This window comes from Schistosoma haematobium, chromosome 1 (genome assembly GCF_000699445.3).
Source record: "Schistosoma haematobium chromosome 1, whole genome shotgun sequence".
Classification (NCBI taxonomy): Eukaryota; Metazoa; Platyhelminthes; class Trematoda; order Strigeidida; family Schistosomatidae; genus Schistosoma; species Schistosoma haematobium.
Window position 1 is genome coordinate 30,490,209 of NC_067196.1, and position 19,685 is coordinate 30,509,893.

Genomic DNA, 19,685 nt, shown 5'->3' on the forward strand with positions numbered 1-19,685 from the left:
GTGTGAGGAAAAGGTAGGAATAAACAAATCATTTTTTTCATTGGAACCTGGTGAATGGTAAAGTGATTTCAATGTGATATTCTCTAACTTTCACAGTACTTTCGGTTTTGGTTAAAAGTCTTTCTAAAGTATTCTTTTTTACTTCAAAGTGTCGGATAAAGTCTAATCTAATAATTGTAATCTCAAATGTTCTCAAATCTTATGACAGACGAAATTCAACGATATATATATATATATATATATATATATATATATATATATATATACGTCGGTTGACAGTGGATACATTTCAAATAAGTTTGGAAATTCATCTTTGAAGGATTTAATCCATGAAGTACTTTTTATTAGTGTTTTATGTTTGAAAGACATCTATATTTTGAGGAGTAGGGATGTATTTTATTCAAGATGACAAATAAACATTTTTTTCTCATCCATCGTAATTCAATCAGCAGCTTACACACTGAGTATTATGTGTAAACTATCAGTTTTAGTGATGTGATGGACAGGATATATATCTCAAGTGGATACTTTAAAATCTATTTTGTTCTTTAAGCTGAATGGTTCAACTACGAATCTTTGAGTGTCCTTCTTGATAACGCCTACACAAACAAAAATAAATGTATTACTTGTATTATATATATATACCAGTATACGTTAATTTGTTTGACATGGACGTCATAAAAATCGACTCATGAAGTAGATGTTAGTGAAATTAGTAACAGAAGAAACATAATAGATAAATTGATTCCAAACTGTTTCAGAGATCTAATATATTGATCATAATTATCAAGTCGGTCGAATAACTAATAAGAATGTTGCTACATTTTGAAATGGAGTATTTTCGTCAGTAGTCACGGAATGACATTTAAAGATGTACTGCGAACCACTAAATACCAGACAGTTATTTTTGTGTCGTAATTCAAGATTACCCATCAATGTAATATAAGTTATATCCAAATGTTAATTAGTTTCAAGTGTTGCCTATCACAAATAGTTAAAATATAATATAGGAAACAGTTTCATCGTGAAATAAATATTGATTTGACTTCATTCTAAAAAAAATTTATATCAGTATTAGTGTAAAATGAAAAAACAATTCCCATCATTTATCAAATAATATTTTACGAATTCAGTTAGTAAAAATTATTGAATCAATTCATTCACGACTAATATATCATGAATATAAATGAATGACCTTTGATATTAATGAGTCTTTCAATCAAAATAAGTTTAAATTATCCTTTATCATTTTATGAGCTGTTTGATATCTATATATGTAATCTGTTCATATCACGAAAGACAGAATCATTCTCGTTCTTTTGACTCTTCTAGTATTCAAATATTTCTCATTTGAATTTGTTCACATTGTTAATACTTTTTTAATTATGAATATTTCCACATGTTCTTTGTTGTTTCAAGTGATTAAGGTTAGTGATTAAAAGTAAATTAATAAGACTATCGAATGTTATTATGAATGCAAACATAACCGATTGAAGAATCTTGGGAAAAGTTATTTAAAACATGAGGGATCATTTCTAATTAGTATGCTACACTCACAAAGTAAGCTAATCAAAATTCTATTATGGAAATAAAATTATAATTGGATTTAGCCCCTGTTCACTTCGAGAAAAACGATTTATGTTTATCTATAAGTAAAAATATCAAGTGAACTATGATCTTCATTATTTTGATAATTATTTTTTAATAGTTGAGTTCATGAGTCAATTAAAAATAGACCACCATAGACAACCTGGAAGCACTGGAATCGCGCGGGAGGAATCGCAGATGCACACTGCTGAGGAGTCCCATGCTAAAACGGAACGGCCATCCAGCGTTTCGAGGTTTTCCATGATGGTCTAGCTTTAATTCACTTATGAATTTAACTCTTAAATTGCTATAATATCCACTAAACCCCTCTCTGATTATAATCAATTATTTCATATATCATATTACGTTATTTTCACATGTTAAATTTGAGTAAATTCATGATGAATTTGCAACTGCCATGAATCATCTTATCCGAATTAATATTTTTGACTTAATAATAAAATCTAATTAATGGAAAGACATAATCACATTGTAAATGTAAAACTAACTGTTGAGCAATACGATTTTATTTCATCACTTAAATAACATTTGATAAAACTAATTCATTTTTGTATTGGTTGTGTTGAATATTACCATTGACGTTTATGACTGAAATTGATTAATCTCTTATTAGCACATGTAAATCCTGTGAAGATTGTTTCGATAGTGTCTTATTTCAAAAGCATTATAAGCAGAGATGGATGATAGCTAGGATTGGAATCTATGATTCGCGTTTTGTCTCATTTGTGACTCGTCAGCTGGATGTACTTGCTTATATGATAAAATTCTCTTTCAAACAGCTTCCATAAGCAATGAATATAAGATGAAATATTGTTCATTTCTTCTGTTCTAATTATTGAACTAGCCATTTCTCACCATTTATAATTTAAGGAATAAATGATCAAATCATTACTTGGTAACATTTAAATTTTTATGAATGAAAAATAATATCTATAATTTTTGTGAAAAGCAACTCATTGATTGTCTCGACTGAAATAATGATGCATCATACATAATGAGACGTTAATTTTTCGAAAAAAATGTTTTTCAAATAGTTTTATGTAATTGTTTAAATGTTTATGTGATTATATATATATGGTTATAGTAGACACTGTCTTTTTTTCTCATATCGTTTCTATTTGTATACTCCACTTGAGTAATTATTCTTAATGAAATTGGTTTGAATGTATTTTTCTTTATTGATTGATATCTTCTAAAGCACCGGTAAAAGCAATTGGTTTTTTAAATTATATTATGGACAGGAACTACGCGATGGATTTTTAGGGAAGCCTTACGTTCTGTATAATTTTTTATCAGTAATATTTACTTGGATTTCAGTAGTGATTTTCATACTTCTGAGAAGTAGTAAAATAGTAGCATACTTTTAAAATACTGTTGATTAATAAAATTGAGCACGATTTTAGGTTGTGCTGCTTTGGTAAACTTATTAAGATATTCATTGACAACTCTCAAGTTAAAAATCTGGGACAGAGTGTGAATACTTAGAAGACTTTTTATTTTATTCGTCGTTATTGAATCTGATTTTCATGTCGAAGTTGTCTAGCTGTCTAATTCTCAGTAAACTTTATGTACGGTTAGTTTCAATTTTGATCGATCCGAATAATTTCAGAAAAATCAACCTGAATTGCAATCATTTGCAATTGTAATCATCAATCTCAATCATTTTCCTGAATAAATTTCCCAGTCAGGAACTATTTTATTCGTTTATTTCTTGCCTTGACCTACTCACACGATAATTAGTAATAATAATCAACTTTGAGCTTAACTTGGAAGTTACTGTGAGTTCCCGTATTGTGTGCTTCGAATCTGTTTGGGATGAGATACTAACTAACTGTAAACATTGGATTACGATCATGCTTCGTTGTATCAAATTGACGTTGAGAATATGAAACCGTTAGTTTCAGTCGAGAAGTGACGGACTTACTAAAAGTCTTAAAGTTTTCAAATTTCATCTCGTGTGGAGTCATTGATACGTACTGATGAAAAGTCTTAAACTACATTGAAACAGCTGTACATTGGTCCTTAGTATTCATTGGTTTATTGACTAATGTCAGTTTGCGATTGCTGTCAGAACCTGAGGTTACATTTTGTTTAGTTTTAATTTAATGTTTGGGATTCAGTGTTAAGTTCAGGTACATCATTTAGATATGCTATCAGATTATTTGCATAGTTTATTGGCTAAACATGTGTCTTAGATTTGTGTAGTGAATTTGAACTTCTCTTTTTGTCCAGATTCTTTATTTCAATTTGATTATTAGTCATTATTGATTGTTTAGTCAAACTAAATTCACCTGCTGTGATATCTTTACATATTTGTCACTTCAATCGTGACTTTTTGGATCGTAATTTAGTGAAATCAAGTGTCGTGACATTTTGCATTTAATTTTATGGGATATGAACGGTCATGTTTATACTAACATAAAAATATGTTTTGTCATTATATTTGTATGAATCCACAACCGTTGTGTCTCAGTGGGGAGCAAATAAAAACTTTTGGTATACTTGCCTAAGGATCTAACAATTATTTAATATTATCCATGAATAATCAGTATAAACAAAGGAGAACCAATTTATCCCAGGAGAGGTTAATAATCTTAATCAAAGGATTAGAATAGTGTCGCTAATTATTGATTGGATTAGACTTTGTGAAGTTAGTCATATTTGATTATCAAGTAATGTAATATTATCTTACGATATATATAATGATCAGATAACGGTTTATGAATTCTACTGCTGTCAAGACTAAGTCAGATTACATTCCTCGCTTCAACTATTTTGAAGGATCATTTTCAACATATCATCCATATGTTATATGATTTGTATCCACTACCATCTTGTAGTACTAGTGAAAGTTATCCAGTAATTGTGAATATTGATGAATGAAAAGAAAAAAGGCAAAGTTAATTTTGACTATTTGTCAACTTAATACTGCTATCTAATGGAATCATCAATAGCCTACAATATAAGTAGCATAAACAAATTGTATGTAAAGGATGTATATTGTTTAACCAAATTTAGTGTTTTGAAGTTTTCATCATTTTATTTAAAGACTGTTAAGTAATAAGTTATTTTATTTAAACTATACAGTTCCTACATAGAAAAAAATATATTCTAATTCCATTTGTAAACCCTGTAATGATTTCATCACTAAGAAACTTAAGGTTTGCAAAGTCTCAAATATGAAATTTTAACACACAAACATTATTCTTGAATAATCTATTGAGATGCTAGAGCTTAGCTTTCCTTCTGTTTCATGAGAAACTGAAATATATCAACATTGAATTATTCTACAAATTATAGATCTGTAGTTGGCATATAAAAGTAAATACTCTATTCAAATAAAACCGTTTCAGCTAAGGCAAGGTTGAGGTAACAATGATCAATTTCGGGTTAAAATTCAAGATTATCTTAGAAATGATTACAGGAGCGGAACCCCTTTTTGCTAAAAAAAAGTACACTTAAAGGTTGATTCAGTGTACAATCGAACCATTTTTATAATTTCGTTAAATAAATATCTCACTGACAATCCAAACCTTCATTAAATATTTGCAACAAATCCAATGCTAAATATCATAAATTTTTTCTAAAATATTTATCACAGAACTACTGCACTGAACAATTTATGGGACCATATGTCTCTTATTTCCAGCTCATATAAATAATGTGATTGATATACGTCCGTTAAAATTTAATTTACTTACAAATAAGCATCTAATTAAGATGCGGGCTTATTTATTCTGTAAAAAAAATGTAATGCTCAATGATCTGTAAGTATATCATCTATCAGATAAGGGAGGAAAAAGTGCGGCTAATCTTTAAATTACTCACTAACAATTTCGTTTATCCCTGGCGCCATGTGATTAAACAGTATATTAATGCCTGTTATTACTTCAGTAGGCGGTAAACAGCGCTTTGAAACTTAAGAATGCCGTATATTTCTGCACAAAAAGTAACATATTATTCCGAAGTTAAGATGCTTGTTGGTAAACTTTGGAGTTAATAGTTTTTCTTTAGATGAGATGGTTTCTTTAGTAAATTAATATAGTTTAATATAGCTCTCTCAATGCTTTAATGCAAATATCATGTAACACACCTACAACGGATATTGAGTATAGTAGCTTCTTAACTTACAAATAAAAAGCTCACTAATAACTTACTTCCGTGCATATTTCTTGATGTTCCAACAGAAGTGTGTTAAGTATATTTATAGAGAACGTATTTGACCACAAACACTTGATTTCTACCTGGTAGTGGTATATTGCATAATGAAGGAAGTGAAAACAGGACAAAAGCACATGAAGTAGATTGTCAAATATTCAATCAGTGTCTAGAATATTTATTACTAATACTTCTGTTTTATGGATACATTATCATAATATTATTAAACTAATTTCATGTTTGATTTGATTTAATTTGAACACTAAACTTTATGTAGTTTGTTAACCTCATATTTTTAGTTTAATAAATAAAGGATTTCCTGATAACCAACATAATTTACGGTACTAAAAAATAGATCACGCTAAATTACTACTTTATAAAAGATAAGAAAAATAATCCACTGGAATAGGAATAAATGATCGGAATAAATGATTAAACTTACTGAGAGCGGTGATTAGAACATTACCGGATTTTCGAAAAAATCTATCTACACCATCTAATACAATACAGCTATTGTTTTCATTTTTTTGTGTTTTAACGGTCTTTTTCGCCAGTAAACATATAACATATAACTTCCGAAACCACAATAACTACATCCTTTTTCTGGTAATTGCGATGTCCGACTGACCATTTTTGATGTGTTTATTGGGACGGTAAATATTCTCTTACCACCTTTTCCAAAACACATCAGCTAAATAGTTGACCTGTTTCCAACGTTTGTCATACCTATTTCTCATGTTACCTTCTTCGACTATTCCTCCACATTCTCTCCAAAACAGCAAACTATTTGGGCACAAAGCTAGTTTTTCGTTAGCGTCTAGGACAGCTGAGGTTAATGGTCGATCGTTTAATATCCTTTCAACTTCGACGAAATAAGTGACTAAGATCTCGTCAGTCACAGTCTTTTCTCTGTTGATCAATAACAACAAACGGCGTATAGATCTAATAATCTTTTCACATACTCCACCTCTGTGGTTGGAATATATAAAGCATGTATGGATTATGGCGGCTATGTATTTGTCATTGATATCGAGAAATATATTTGTTTTTCCTGGACTATGTGTTAATACTTGTCATATTCACTTCATGCTTCGGAAGTTACTTCTCCATTGTCTATGTAAAAGTTCTGAATTGATCCATAACACTTATATTTGAAATCGTGTTTATTTTAATGCAGTTTAAACAAATTTAACTGAACTATATTTCAGTTTACACAATATCTAATATTTGTCTTAGGAAACCTTGGATAAACAGAGTAAATGAGTTTGAAAATAATATGGAAAATGAAATATTTTATTTACTCTACCAAAACAAATGCAGAAATGTTGGTTATCAAACATTTTGGTATTTTGATTTAGGAAAGACTTGTAATCGAAAGACTGTAGACATATCCACCTAAGGTCTCAGAACAAAATAAAATACCTGTTTTTTGCAATCAGTTGTCAAAACTATGGATTGATCAAATAAAACTATTGTTTAATTAAATCCTATGATTTGGGAAGAAATCTCATTGTTGCATATAAATATATGAAATTAGGACGATTAAGTGAATTGTTCATCTACGAAAATGTTTTCATAGGACATATTTATATTTTGTTATACTCCCTTTACAAACGATTATTAGACGCATTAATATTATTTTTATACAGAATAAAACATCAGTCAATTAGCTTAATATAATTAGTTAGAGGTTTGTCTGACACGATATATAACTTGAAACTGGCACATTTATCATCAAGTATGAATGTCAACTTAAGTTATTGTATACTTAATTTATTTTTAACTTAGTGAATCATCATATCTTATTATTAAAATCAGATTTCCGGACCAATTGTTCTTAGTAAATGACAATATTAAATTTGTCGATGAAATGTAAATATTTGTAATATTATACACAAAATTATTTCAGTGACGAATATTATCAATTATATGACGACAATTAGTTGAAAAAGGTGAAAAGTTGTATGACATATTACTTATTTGAATGGTTTATGATCAATGATACACCAAGCTCTCTTATTTCTCCAACGATATATGAGCGATTTAACTGAAATTAGTTCAAATGGTATTTCATAACTACTTTTTGATCTGCGTTTCAAACCCACTTGGTTTCACAGAGAATGATTATTTTGCATATTTTTACATTTGTACAAGATTATATGAACTCTATGATGCTACCACAAACCGTTTATTGTTATTTTAAAGCATTTCAAATATTCTCAGTAAGTATGCTTTACTCATAGGTCCCCTGATATTTTACATTGGATTTTGAAATTGTAGAATAACTTTGGAAATTCTATCTTAAAATAGATTGGTTCAACAATTTAAAATAAGTTGACCTACGTTTCTCATACTGTAAACACAAAACAGTTAATCCCTACTTCCTGTATCATATTAAGTTAATTAATTCTCCTTTGCAAACTAATGGCTTTCGTTATTGATTATTATGCACGAGTTTTAATAGTTCGAGTCAAATTTACATTGTCTAACAATTAAAGCAGACATCATAAGGTTCTGAATTATTTCTATGGGTGGTAATGTACATGTTTTGTTTAGATATTTTGTATATCGGTTAGAAAATAATTTACTTCGGTAATATTTTGAGTGTTGTAAAACTTATACGCTTTTATCTTCCAGATTTCAGTTTATGTGAGCGCTAATATACACGTACGTAAACAGTGTTGACTGTCAAACGTATTGTTTGTTGTAGTTGCTTTTTTTCAACTAAAATAGTGTTTTTCTGTTAACAAATGAGTAATTTCCATATATTATCCATTTCTTTTCAGCCACGAGATATTATTGAACCTCCATGGTTTCCTGCTATATCAACTCCTGAACCACGCAAATTATGTATTATTGGGCTGATACCCGAACAGCATTCAGGTCCTTTGGATAATGATAGATCCTATGAGTTTTCGCTAAGTACGCATTCAGTCGGCCGACTTGTTGACCTAACACGTTCTGTATTTTGTAGACCATCTACATCACGTGGACTAAGTGATACCCTAGTAGATGTTATCATTTCATCAAGTCCAGCTTGTTCAATTTCTATGAGACAAGCTCCACCAGAAGTCGAAAATATTAACCCACCTTTTAATGATGGGTTTTTACGTGATCTAAAGCTTAGTATGCTTACCAAAGTTTCTGGAGGATTTGGGATGCGTACTGGCTGGAATGATCAACTAGTATTAGCCTTGCCATCTTCTATAGAAAAAAATTATCGCATTCCGATTGCACCAAGTATATACGGTCCTATCTCACTTGATACATATTGGCCGTGGAGAGATTGGCGTGGACCGACTGTCAGACGTTGGATGTTGGAAGGATTTCAAATACATACAACCAAAAGATTGCTTAGAAAAATTACCTCTTGGAAAATTCCTCAGAATTCTGCATTAAATAGTAACAATCCTGTAATCCATCCTCAAACAGAAAATGAGTAAGTCATTTTTTCTTATTTTAATCGCTCTGATAATCAAACTCATTCACTATGTAATGTTTCCTCAAAAATTATATATTCTCGTCACATATGTATGAAATGCTTTTTAATACTGCAAAATGTCCTCAAAGCTTAGATCCTGTACATACTTCAGACAAAATGGATGTTACAAATAAATCTGGTAATATTCACTGCAAAAGCAAAATTATGTTTTATGTTAGCATTCAGTAATTTAACCGCCCTACATAACATGATTTAAATAGATAATGATAATAAAAAACGATGTTTAGATGGATTGATGTTGAAGATTCGTACAATCTGAAGATAGTTTGATTATTGGCAAACCATCTTGATGGGGGGGGACCACAGTGAAAAGTTTTTTCAACTGATAAAATCTTTTTTTTTCAGACATTACTTGTTGAACTTATTAGCAATTTCTTTCAATACAGCTATGCTGGATAACACACATAACCCTTGCTAAATTAAATAAGTCAGTAAAATGGTATTGAAGGTGAGGGTTGTGGTTGTGGCTTTCGAAAGCTAGAGGCTAATCCCATAGTAACATGGGAGACTGGATGTGTTGCTTTCGTATACACAGCTCTGACTTTTATAAATATACGATGAAGGCTTTATTGATATTAGTAATTCTTTTGAAGATTAGATCTTTAGATTCTTTTAAACAAATTTTGGTGGATATCCATTTTCGGTAACTATTCTTCTTAGGAGATTTTATTTTACGACTTCAGCATCCGAATTTTCGATCAGTTGGAATCCGTTTGTTGAGGTTCATAATTACTATCAGGTACCGATCTTAGAAAACGACCTAATATTCTCAAATATCGATGATTTCCACCTGTAATAAGTGCGATATCGTTTGGGTTTCGTGTAATCAATATCATATGGATATTTCATTGAGGAAAGCTGAAAGCACAACATATGAATGACCGGTTTTATTTCGACACAGTTACAACCGACTTACAAAAAGGTGAGGAACAAATCAGTACCATAAAGTGCAATTGACCATATACCTTCACACATAACTCACTCTTACAGCTTACCAATGACATTAAAAGCTCACAAACGTTTGACTGATATAAATATATATTAACCAGTGGTGTCTAAAACAAGTAGTATATCACAGGTCTCACGAAGGATACATTTATTATCTGCGAATAACAAATATGTATTCACTACATCCTCAATAGCTGTTATGTAACTATAAAATTTACATTAATTGTCAGAAAGTCTAATAAAAATTATTTTTGATATGGAAGTTAATGTAAAGACAAGATCATTTGTACACAAAACTCATTCCGCACACGGGATCGATGGAAGTTAGACTTTAACACTCTTGGATGCTAGCTCAGTGATCTAGGGTTCAATCGTTCACCCGCAAGGCCTAGGGTTATTTGTTCAAATCCCGCGTGCGGGATCGTGAAAGCACAGTGCCGAGGAGTCCCATACCAGGACGAAACAGCCATCCAGTGTTTCCAGGTTTTCAATGACAGTCAAGCTTACGTCGATTCGTGAATTCAAATACTGAAATACTTCAATCTCCACAAACCACATCCTAATCATAAATTACTTAAGCTTCTAAAGTGGTGTACAATTGGTTCTATGTTCAGTCTATCCAAGAGGATTAAAAAACATTATCCAGTTTGCTTGAAAAGTCTTATAACCGTGCACTTTGTTAACACAGACTATTCGACCAAAAGAAGGCTAAAATTTAAATTTCTTTGCAAGAAAAAGAGAAATCCTTTAAAAATAGTAAATTCTCATTTCTTTAGCATTTCTAAACCAGTATTGATATATTTAGAGAATCCAAAACCATGTATACAGAGTTAAAACATTCAGTTTTTTTCTATGACCGTAACTTCTTTTTTTTTTTAAAACCATTAAGACAGCATTTTTGTTTATTAACCTTTTGCCTTTCACCGACTTATTCCAGTCTCTATGATTTTTTTTATTGCATTTTATTCATTTCAATATTTTTTGTGATATTGCTAGGCAAACCTTTTTATACAATTATCATTTTTTAATCTTCTATGAAATTCACCATGAATATTTAGGATCTTTGTAGGAATAACACTTTTTTGTACTTTAGCTAATATACTCAGAAAAATTATTGTTAATTACAATCATAATTAGTTGTCGTTTTAGGAAAACGTTAGTAATTCTTTGTGTACAGTCTTGTGAATACATTCACCGATAAGGAAACTCTTCAATGAACCACATTTTTTGTGTATTATATGCATATCTTCTACTCTGAGAACCTGGATTTGTCATTCTTTAGTAAACAGATGTTAAAGATTTCATTCCTTGAGGTGTTCAATTGTGCATATATTATTAAAAAATTTATAACTTAATTAGTTATTGACGAAATAAAAATTTACTTTGTCTGTTTTACTTCAGCAATAACTATGACGTAACAACATCTAAGGGGATATTAATAACAAAAACTACTAAATAAATAACACATTAGATAAGTAATACAAATTTAAAACCAGTAGGTGCTCCGAAAACACAACAGGTAAGGATCAGTCCATTAATTGGAATCAGTTTTAAAAGATTGCATACATAGTTTTCTAAACTGCCACCCTATTGATTGTGATTATCTTTCTTCATGAATAACGTACAAATATTGGAGGTTTTGCTGAATATAATATTAGATTCGTAGACTAGGAAGCTGAGTGACGTTAGCTCAAACTCCACATGAAGCATAAATTTCTACAAGATTGGAAATATTCCTACTGGCGTGCGCTAACTAACGCAAAACGTAGGTCTAGGATTTCCGATTGACTACATTCAAATACCTAGCAACTGACCATAGTATTCATGATATCGAGTTACTTAGTGTGATGTTCACATTACAATTAAATCGACAGAATTTAATTGACTTAGGGGACTAAATTAACATGACATTGATCATTTCTCAGCAATCAATCATTTATATGATAAACAAACGTTTAATCTACAAAATTAAGCAAACAGTTCAAGTAATTTTAGAATTTACATGATGAATTGTTTGACTTTTTAAGTTTACTGAACTGAAATGAAAACATTTTCATCAAAGTTAATTTTAATTTATCAGTAAAAATCAGTAGAAACTTTCAACTAAGTTTTCGTTTCAACATGTGTTCATCAGCAAAATTAACCTGTAATCATATAGACAGTTGATGTTCTCTATGATAGTTGAAAACATGTTATAATATATCCTAATTTGAGACATTCATATTGAAATTATTGAATCCATGTATTATGTGTAAGACTGAGTTGTTATGTACATTGTTACACTGATTTTTGTGCGGCTGACACAAACGAAAATCATAAATTTTACGCTCAAAATCTTTTGAAAGCAAACCAAAATGAGCAAAAATGGGTGATGGCTGGCAATGATATCCAGGACGCGTGGTTTTTTCTATTTTGGACTCGTCAGCTGGATGTACCTGAATACCAGAGTTGATGTTACTGTGTTCGAAACCTGGAATGAACAACTCTGTGAAGCAAGTACATCCTGCTGCTGAGTCCTAAATGGGACAAGTTATTATATTTTATTATGATCTTTACCGGTACGCATATTTGTTAAATGATTGACTGTGTAGCTGTTCGTGTTTTTTCTACCATTGCCTTTTATCAATTTTCTTATCTAAACAATTAATTCAATAATACATTTGATCAATATACAAAAATAATAATTCTACTGTTTACCTTATATTAAATAAATATCCAACATGTATATTTAAATTACGTGTTTTAATCAAAAGTTATATATAAAAATGTTTATATTTTACATTCGAAATTCAAAAAACGTTGTACGTTTTTGTATGTTGGGAGTAAGAGATACGTTTGTATTCGTTCTTAGTCCCTTTATTGTTTTCTTTACAGAGAGCTTGTTTATATATTCTTTGAAGTTATTTATATATATATATATATATATATAATGTGAATGTACAAATAATATTGATTTAACGTAGCTGAATAGTTAAATAAACAAATGGTATTAAAAGTGTTCAACTAATCAGTATTAACGTTACTTGATATCATATTCAAGAATAAAGCAACTATATATTTTGTACAAATGTTGTCCATATAATGGTAGCTTATAAAATAAATAGTAAACAGATATACTACTCTTTATAAAAAGTATTGGTTCATTTTTTAAAATGTTTATCTTAAAACAGTAAAATGGTTGTATAGAATATGAAATTTAGAAAATCTTTCATTCATTATATATAAGACTATGTAAGTGATACCTTCAAGACAACTCCTATTGATATACTTGCCTCTAAATGCGTGATAAACTGTGTATCAAGGCGTAATCTGTCGATTCATAACAAGTTACTACTTTTTTCACCAATAACAATATGCTTCATTTCATATAATCGGATAAAAAAAACATTCCTATTTTCATTTTAGAAAAATAAATAAAAAAAAACTAGTTTCATTGAGAAAAAGAAAAAAAATTGTTTTATTAAATTTTATAGTTAAAAAAAATGATTAATTCTTTTCATCCACAAGGATTTGAATGTGATTGATGTTTACCTTCTTTATACCTTACTGATAGTATTATGTATGAGATAAGAGAATTAGTCATACTTAACTTGATTAATCTTTTAATCGGTGTGTAAAACTTTCTTGTTTAATGGATACTGAGATGTTATTATGTTTCTTATGATGATTTATAAAAAGAAAACAAACACACAATTGGTTTAATCTGTAATTTTAATTCATGGTTGATTTAATAAGATTGGCAACAAAGCTCTTATGAAATAATATGTAATGTCAAAAACTGATCTATTAAATAGATTAAATTGAAGACAGTCCTATTAACTAAAAGAAATCCTCATATAAGTCACTGAAAAGAAGAAATATTTTGTTGGACTCTTGATTAGACGTCCAAAGTTACCATAAATTACCTACTAAATGTTCTTTGTTCTCTAAAATGTTTACCTTTTGTCAATTAGTGAAGAAACGGAATATTTTCTTTTTAATTTCCTGACTCTAAAATAATAATATTTTCAAAGAAAAAAAAAATTTTCGTTATCAAAATTTATGAAGTTTATGATAATTAATTGTTGTTCGAACATTCAAATCCCTGAACTCAAAACTCCTCCATATGAAGTTCAGTTTTCAAAAAAAATATTTAGAGTAAAATAATGTAAGTTATCTCTCACTTTTTAGTGAAAATATTCGACAAAATAACAAAAGTAAACAAAGTAATTTATGGCAAACTTGAACCGATCAATTGTTACTTTTCTTTACTTAATAATCCATTTATGATGATCAAAATCTTGACCTGTAATCTAATATAAAAAAAAGTGGAGAAAGTTTGTATCATTATGTTCATTGTTGAAAAAAAATATTGGTAACCTAAAGTGAGAGTAAAATAAAATCACTCAACTTTTTATATTCAAACAATATGAATAAAGAATCAGTTTATTTATCGAATAATAAGATGAAAATTATTAAACTATGATAATAATAATAATAATAACAACAACAAAAACTCGAAAATAACGGTAAAAATAACAACAAACAAACATGCCAAACAGAAAATATGATAAAAGATAGAGGCTAGAAGATAATTTGACTTTTATTCTCTTAGGATTTGTTTGTAGAGTAAACTAAAGATTCAAGTATAAGGTGAAACAAAATAGTTAAAGGTGAAAATGGAGAATGAATATGAGGAGCGAGAAGATAAAGCTTTGATACACATAAAAAATATGTGAACATTTATTTTCTTATTTTTAATAGACAATATATATACTGAATAGAAAACGACTCTGAATGGTTAACTGAAGTTTCTGCCTCAGTTTATTCACACCTCTAATCTAAGAATAGGCCGTCGAAATAAAAATGGAATAATAGTATAAGAAAATGGAGCTTTTATTTTATCATTCTTCTCCCATAGCATGCGTAAATCAAAATACAAATAAGGATTATAAGTACTTATACATACCATATCAGTAGGTGTAATGTTAAATATTCATAAATTCAAAAATAAATTCTTCGCAAGTGTTCATACATATGAAGATTAATAATTTACATATTTTTGGAGAATGATATATATAATATGAGAGCTTTTAAGGCTACCAGTTAAGGCATATGACCAATGTTTCTATTGAAATTTGTTCGAATCAATAACTTAATACACACCGTTATTCAATTGAGGTGTTCTGCTCCACTTTTCTTTTTTTTCTTTTAGTTTACTGGATTTATGTATTGAAAACTTGTTCAAAATATATTTTGCTATTCAAATATTTGAAATAATATAAGCATTAAGTGTTCATGTAGTTGTTTGCACATTACTAACAGCGTTCTAGTTGAAAATTTGACTAACCTCATCATACAACAGTCTAGAATGATTCTTAGTTGAATTATTAGTGTTAAGTGAATATATATAACTTGAAGATAAGTTATATAAAAATAAGAAAGAATGGAAGTCTAAAAACAACCATTTTGATTAATCGATTTAGTGAAACCATTGTAAAGCTTTATAAATAATTGATGCAGGAAACGTACTAGTATTCATGATAATTAAGATGAATGTCAAATAAATTTAATCAATGTTAATTACAGTGTTTCTATATAAGGACGATTTATGCTGTATTCAGTTATAAATTAAAATTTTAGGGTGTATTAACTTTCATATCATAAATCTATTAGTCGTTTCATAGGTTAAGTAGAAGCATCGTTTAATTATTAATGCAAATAGTAGGTGGTCTTATGTATTTAGATATTTTCGTTGTGTTTACTTTTAAAATGACAGGGCTAAATTAATTACACTGTTTAATGTCATTCAGCATGTTAAGTAAAAAAATTAATGTACTATCTGTAAAATTTGGTATGAATGAATAGTGTAACCAATGAGAATAGTGGTTTAGTTTACAATTAGTAAGCTGATGATTAACACATTAAAAACGTATCAATAACTGTTTACATTTATAGATTTTCAAATTCTACGTGTTGTATATTGTCAATATATCCAGGAATTTTATAGTTAATTTTGGATTACATAAGTATTGTATTCTTTCTTTTCGGGAATTTTCTTAACGATTTCATACTCTAATTCATTTTTTACTGATTGTTTGAATCGTCTCATTGACATTTAAGACTGAAATTGGCATATGTACATCCTGTGCAAATTGTCTCGATATTGCCTCAAGTCACAAGCATTATAAACAGAGATGGATGATGTCTAGGAGTGGAATTCATGACGCGCGTTTCATCCTATTTGGGACTTGTCAGCTGGATTTACTTTTCTAAGCGAAACTGCTTGGGTATTAAATCATTAGATTTAAAAACATTTCATGGAACAAACTTGTACTTATTGAATTATGTTTTGCAGCATCATGAACGTAAATGGATAAGTCTAAATAATGTGTACCTTAACAGGGCATCTAACATTCACTTTTAAGGTTTAAGGTTAAAAACTGCCTCAAATCATTTAAGTTATCACTGAATCATTCTCTGTGGATTACACATAAATCATTCTTGAAACACTAACTAACCTGAAACTTAAGTTCATGGGTTTATACTATTCATAACTCTTTGATATCAGGGCACTTAGATAAGCACTCACAACACTAGCTGATTGATTGGAGTTTGTTATCATTTGTGAGTAAACTCATGATATTGTCTGACAATAAATAAACTGTTAATATAGAAATTATCCATAAATACGTCTGTTAAATTACCTCACATTAAAATGAAACTGATAGGTTATTCTCATTCCTCAAACAGAAAATTTGAAAAAAAACACATTAATTCATGCAATGTAGTCTATTTTCTTGGTTCTTAACATTTTTAAGGAACTGATTATATAACTTACGAATGTTTTACATTGTCAGTTAGCCTTAAATATTTCATTAATTTCATTTTAACTCATTATAACACAATACTACTGAATAAAATACTACATTCTAAGTAATAATTTAAGAAACTACACGTATATTTGCATTGTTCTTGAGAAATAATGTAGCAAACATTGATTAAGGCATATATAATACATAGCATTGTAAAAAATATTCCCTTCAACATAGTGCAGACCGATTTATTCACCATTTCTATCCTCTTTATTCAGAGTCTAAAGACAATTTCTATAAGGTATATTCATAATGAAACAACTTCAACGACAAATAAAATGAGGACGATAACAACAATAATAATAATAATGCGTTAATTGGTTTATGAAAACTTCTAAATAGATAGTAGTTATTTTTTTTTCCGGTTTACTTGGTTAAGGAACTAGAACTTCATATTGTCGCTGTTTTTTTTCCTACTTTACTTAATTCACTTCTTTAGTAATCTTGCATTATTTTACACAAATGATCTAGTTCATGGATAATTAGTTACTATTAGTTGACTTATAACACATTATTTAGTTAATAAGATCAACTTGAAGTTAATTATTTAAATAAATACACCAACATACATTTAACTATCGAATTTATTATTGTTTTGTGAGTAACTACTTAAAAAACAAAAAAAATTTTTTTTACACATAAATAAATAAAACACAGTACAATTCTTAACATAAATAAATTCAAATAAGTAGTTATAATGTAAACAAAATTTTAAAAAAAATTTGTTTTGTTTTACTCATCTAAGTGGAACAAAAAATGAATGCTTCAAGGCAAATGAGAAAAAAGAAGTTTAACCTTGTCTATAAATTCGATAGAATATTGAGAAACTGTTTTGTTGACAACTTTCATCATCATATTTAATGAGAATGTTGTTTTGTCAATATAAATGAATATCGATAATTTCTTGATTTATAAGAATAAACTTGGAAAAAAAAACGGTATTTGAATCCAATACTATCTCTTGGGTAAAATTATTGAAAAGTTTGCAGGTTAAATAAATAGATATTTACAGTAGAGAAATATCATTAATTAATCACTGTAGTTTATCTTGGCAACCATTTTCTATCATAATACTTGTTTATGAGGTAATAATCAAATAATCATCAAATTAAACAAGGATTTTTTTCTGGTGAAAATCAATTTATAGATATGAACTAAACTGCTGACTTGAAATAAAGTAAATGAATGAAATTATTGAAAACTTCTAACAGTTTACACATTGCATTATAGATATTATATAATGTGATATGTTTGTTTCTTACTTCCGTTATTTGTATTCAATATTTCAATCTGTTTTTATTCTACTTTCAATTTTTTTTTCTTTAATTCGTTGTTAACAGTTGGACTTTTTAGAATATTTTAAATTTTTCTATTTTATCATTTTAGAAAAGTGTTTCGCATTTTTTAAAAAAATTTGACGCTTTCATCTCAAATTTATGTAGTACATGAATATTTGTGAATTGGGAGAGAGAGAGGGGGGGGGGTAAATTAGGATACAAACATAAAATTTTAGTTTGTATACCTTCAATTTAATTATATTATTAATTTATCCAGCTCAGTGTCTTAATAGAACTAGAATATAGAAATGAATACAAGATTTTTTCTTATTAAGGGCTGATAACTTTTATAATATTCATTAGTTTAACCAATGTCATTAGTGATAAAAAGTGATTTAAGATTGTAACTGCGCATAATTTTCGACAGGCAAAAACAGATAGCATAGATTAGAAGTTAGATTTTGATATTTAATCAATAAATTGATAATATACGCGGAATCCACATACCAATCAGTTATGTTCCTATAAATTTGTAGTTTTTAAAACATACAGTTTATGCTACATCTCAATAAGAGTTGTAGCCGAAATCCATAGTACCAATTATGTAATTCTGTTTATTTTATTATTTTTGATATTATTCTGGTGAATTAATTGATGTGATAGTTATCGTTGGTACGAAATTATATCGCTCTGAAGAACCAGGGAAAACTAGAAAGTAATGAAGAGCTGTTTCGTTCTAGTTTGAAACTCACAGCCTCGCTAATGATAGAATACAAGATATTGTAGTTAAACGTGAGTGCATAACATTCAAATTATTTAGTTGGGATGCGATAGCCTAAACTTTTAACTCTAGTCAATTCACAATGTCACATGGTTTGGATTTGATAATTTTTATTATAAAGTTGAATCTTTTATAAAAGATGTTTTGATCATGGTTAAGCATATTTTTAAAAGTTATCGAGTGTTATGTAACAAATGATCATGAATAAGGTTGCGAAACAACATTTTAAAGTCTATTTATTACATAGCAAATTGCAACAGTCCTTCACTCTTATCACTTGATTTTTCACTTATTATAAATCATAGATTTAATTTTGCAAAATAAGATTTTCACAGGTTTTAAATGTCAATCAGGTCATTAGTTGTAGGTATTTCATTTGTTTAAATATAATGTTTAAGGAAATTTAGAATTTTTAAGACGATGTGTGGGTATGCATCATATAACTGCTGCTCAATAATGTGCTTGGACATATTTAAATAACAAACGACCAAAACCAACTGTCTCAAATAGTTCAAGTTTTTTATTCACGCTAATATCGTTTTCAGTAAATATATTTA

General features: G+C 28.8%; 1 protein-coding gene across 1 annotated transcript in view; it reads left to right on the forward strand.

Moving 5' to 3' along the window:
• Positions 1–19,685, forward strand: part of MS3_00007287 (uncharacterized protein) — a gene marked incomplete at its 3' end in the record, with an annotated part of 95,064 nt that overhangs the window by 63,639 nt on the left and 11,740 nt on the right. Inside the window, exon 5 of the mRNA XM_051215550.1 lies at positions 8,553–9,205. Within this exon, the coding sequence (XP_051073689.1) occupies positions 8,553–9,205 (653 nt within the window). The remainder of the gene's footprint in view (positions 1–8,552; positions 9,206–19,685) is intronic.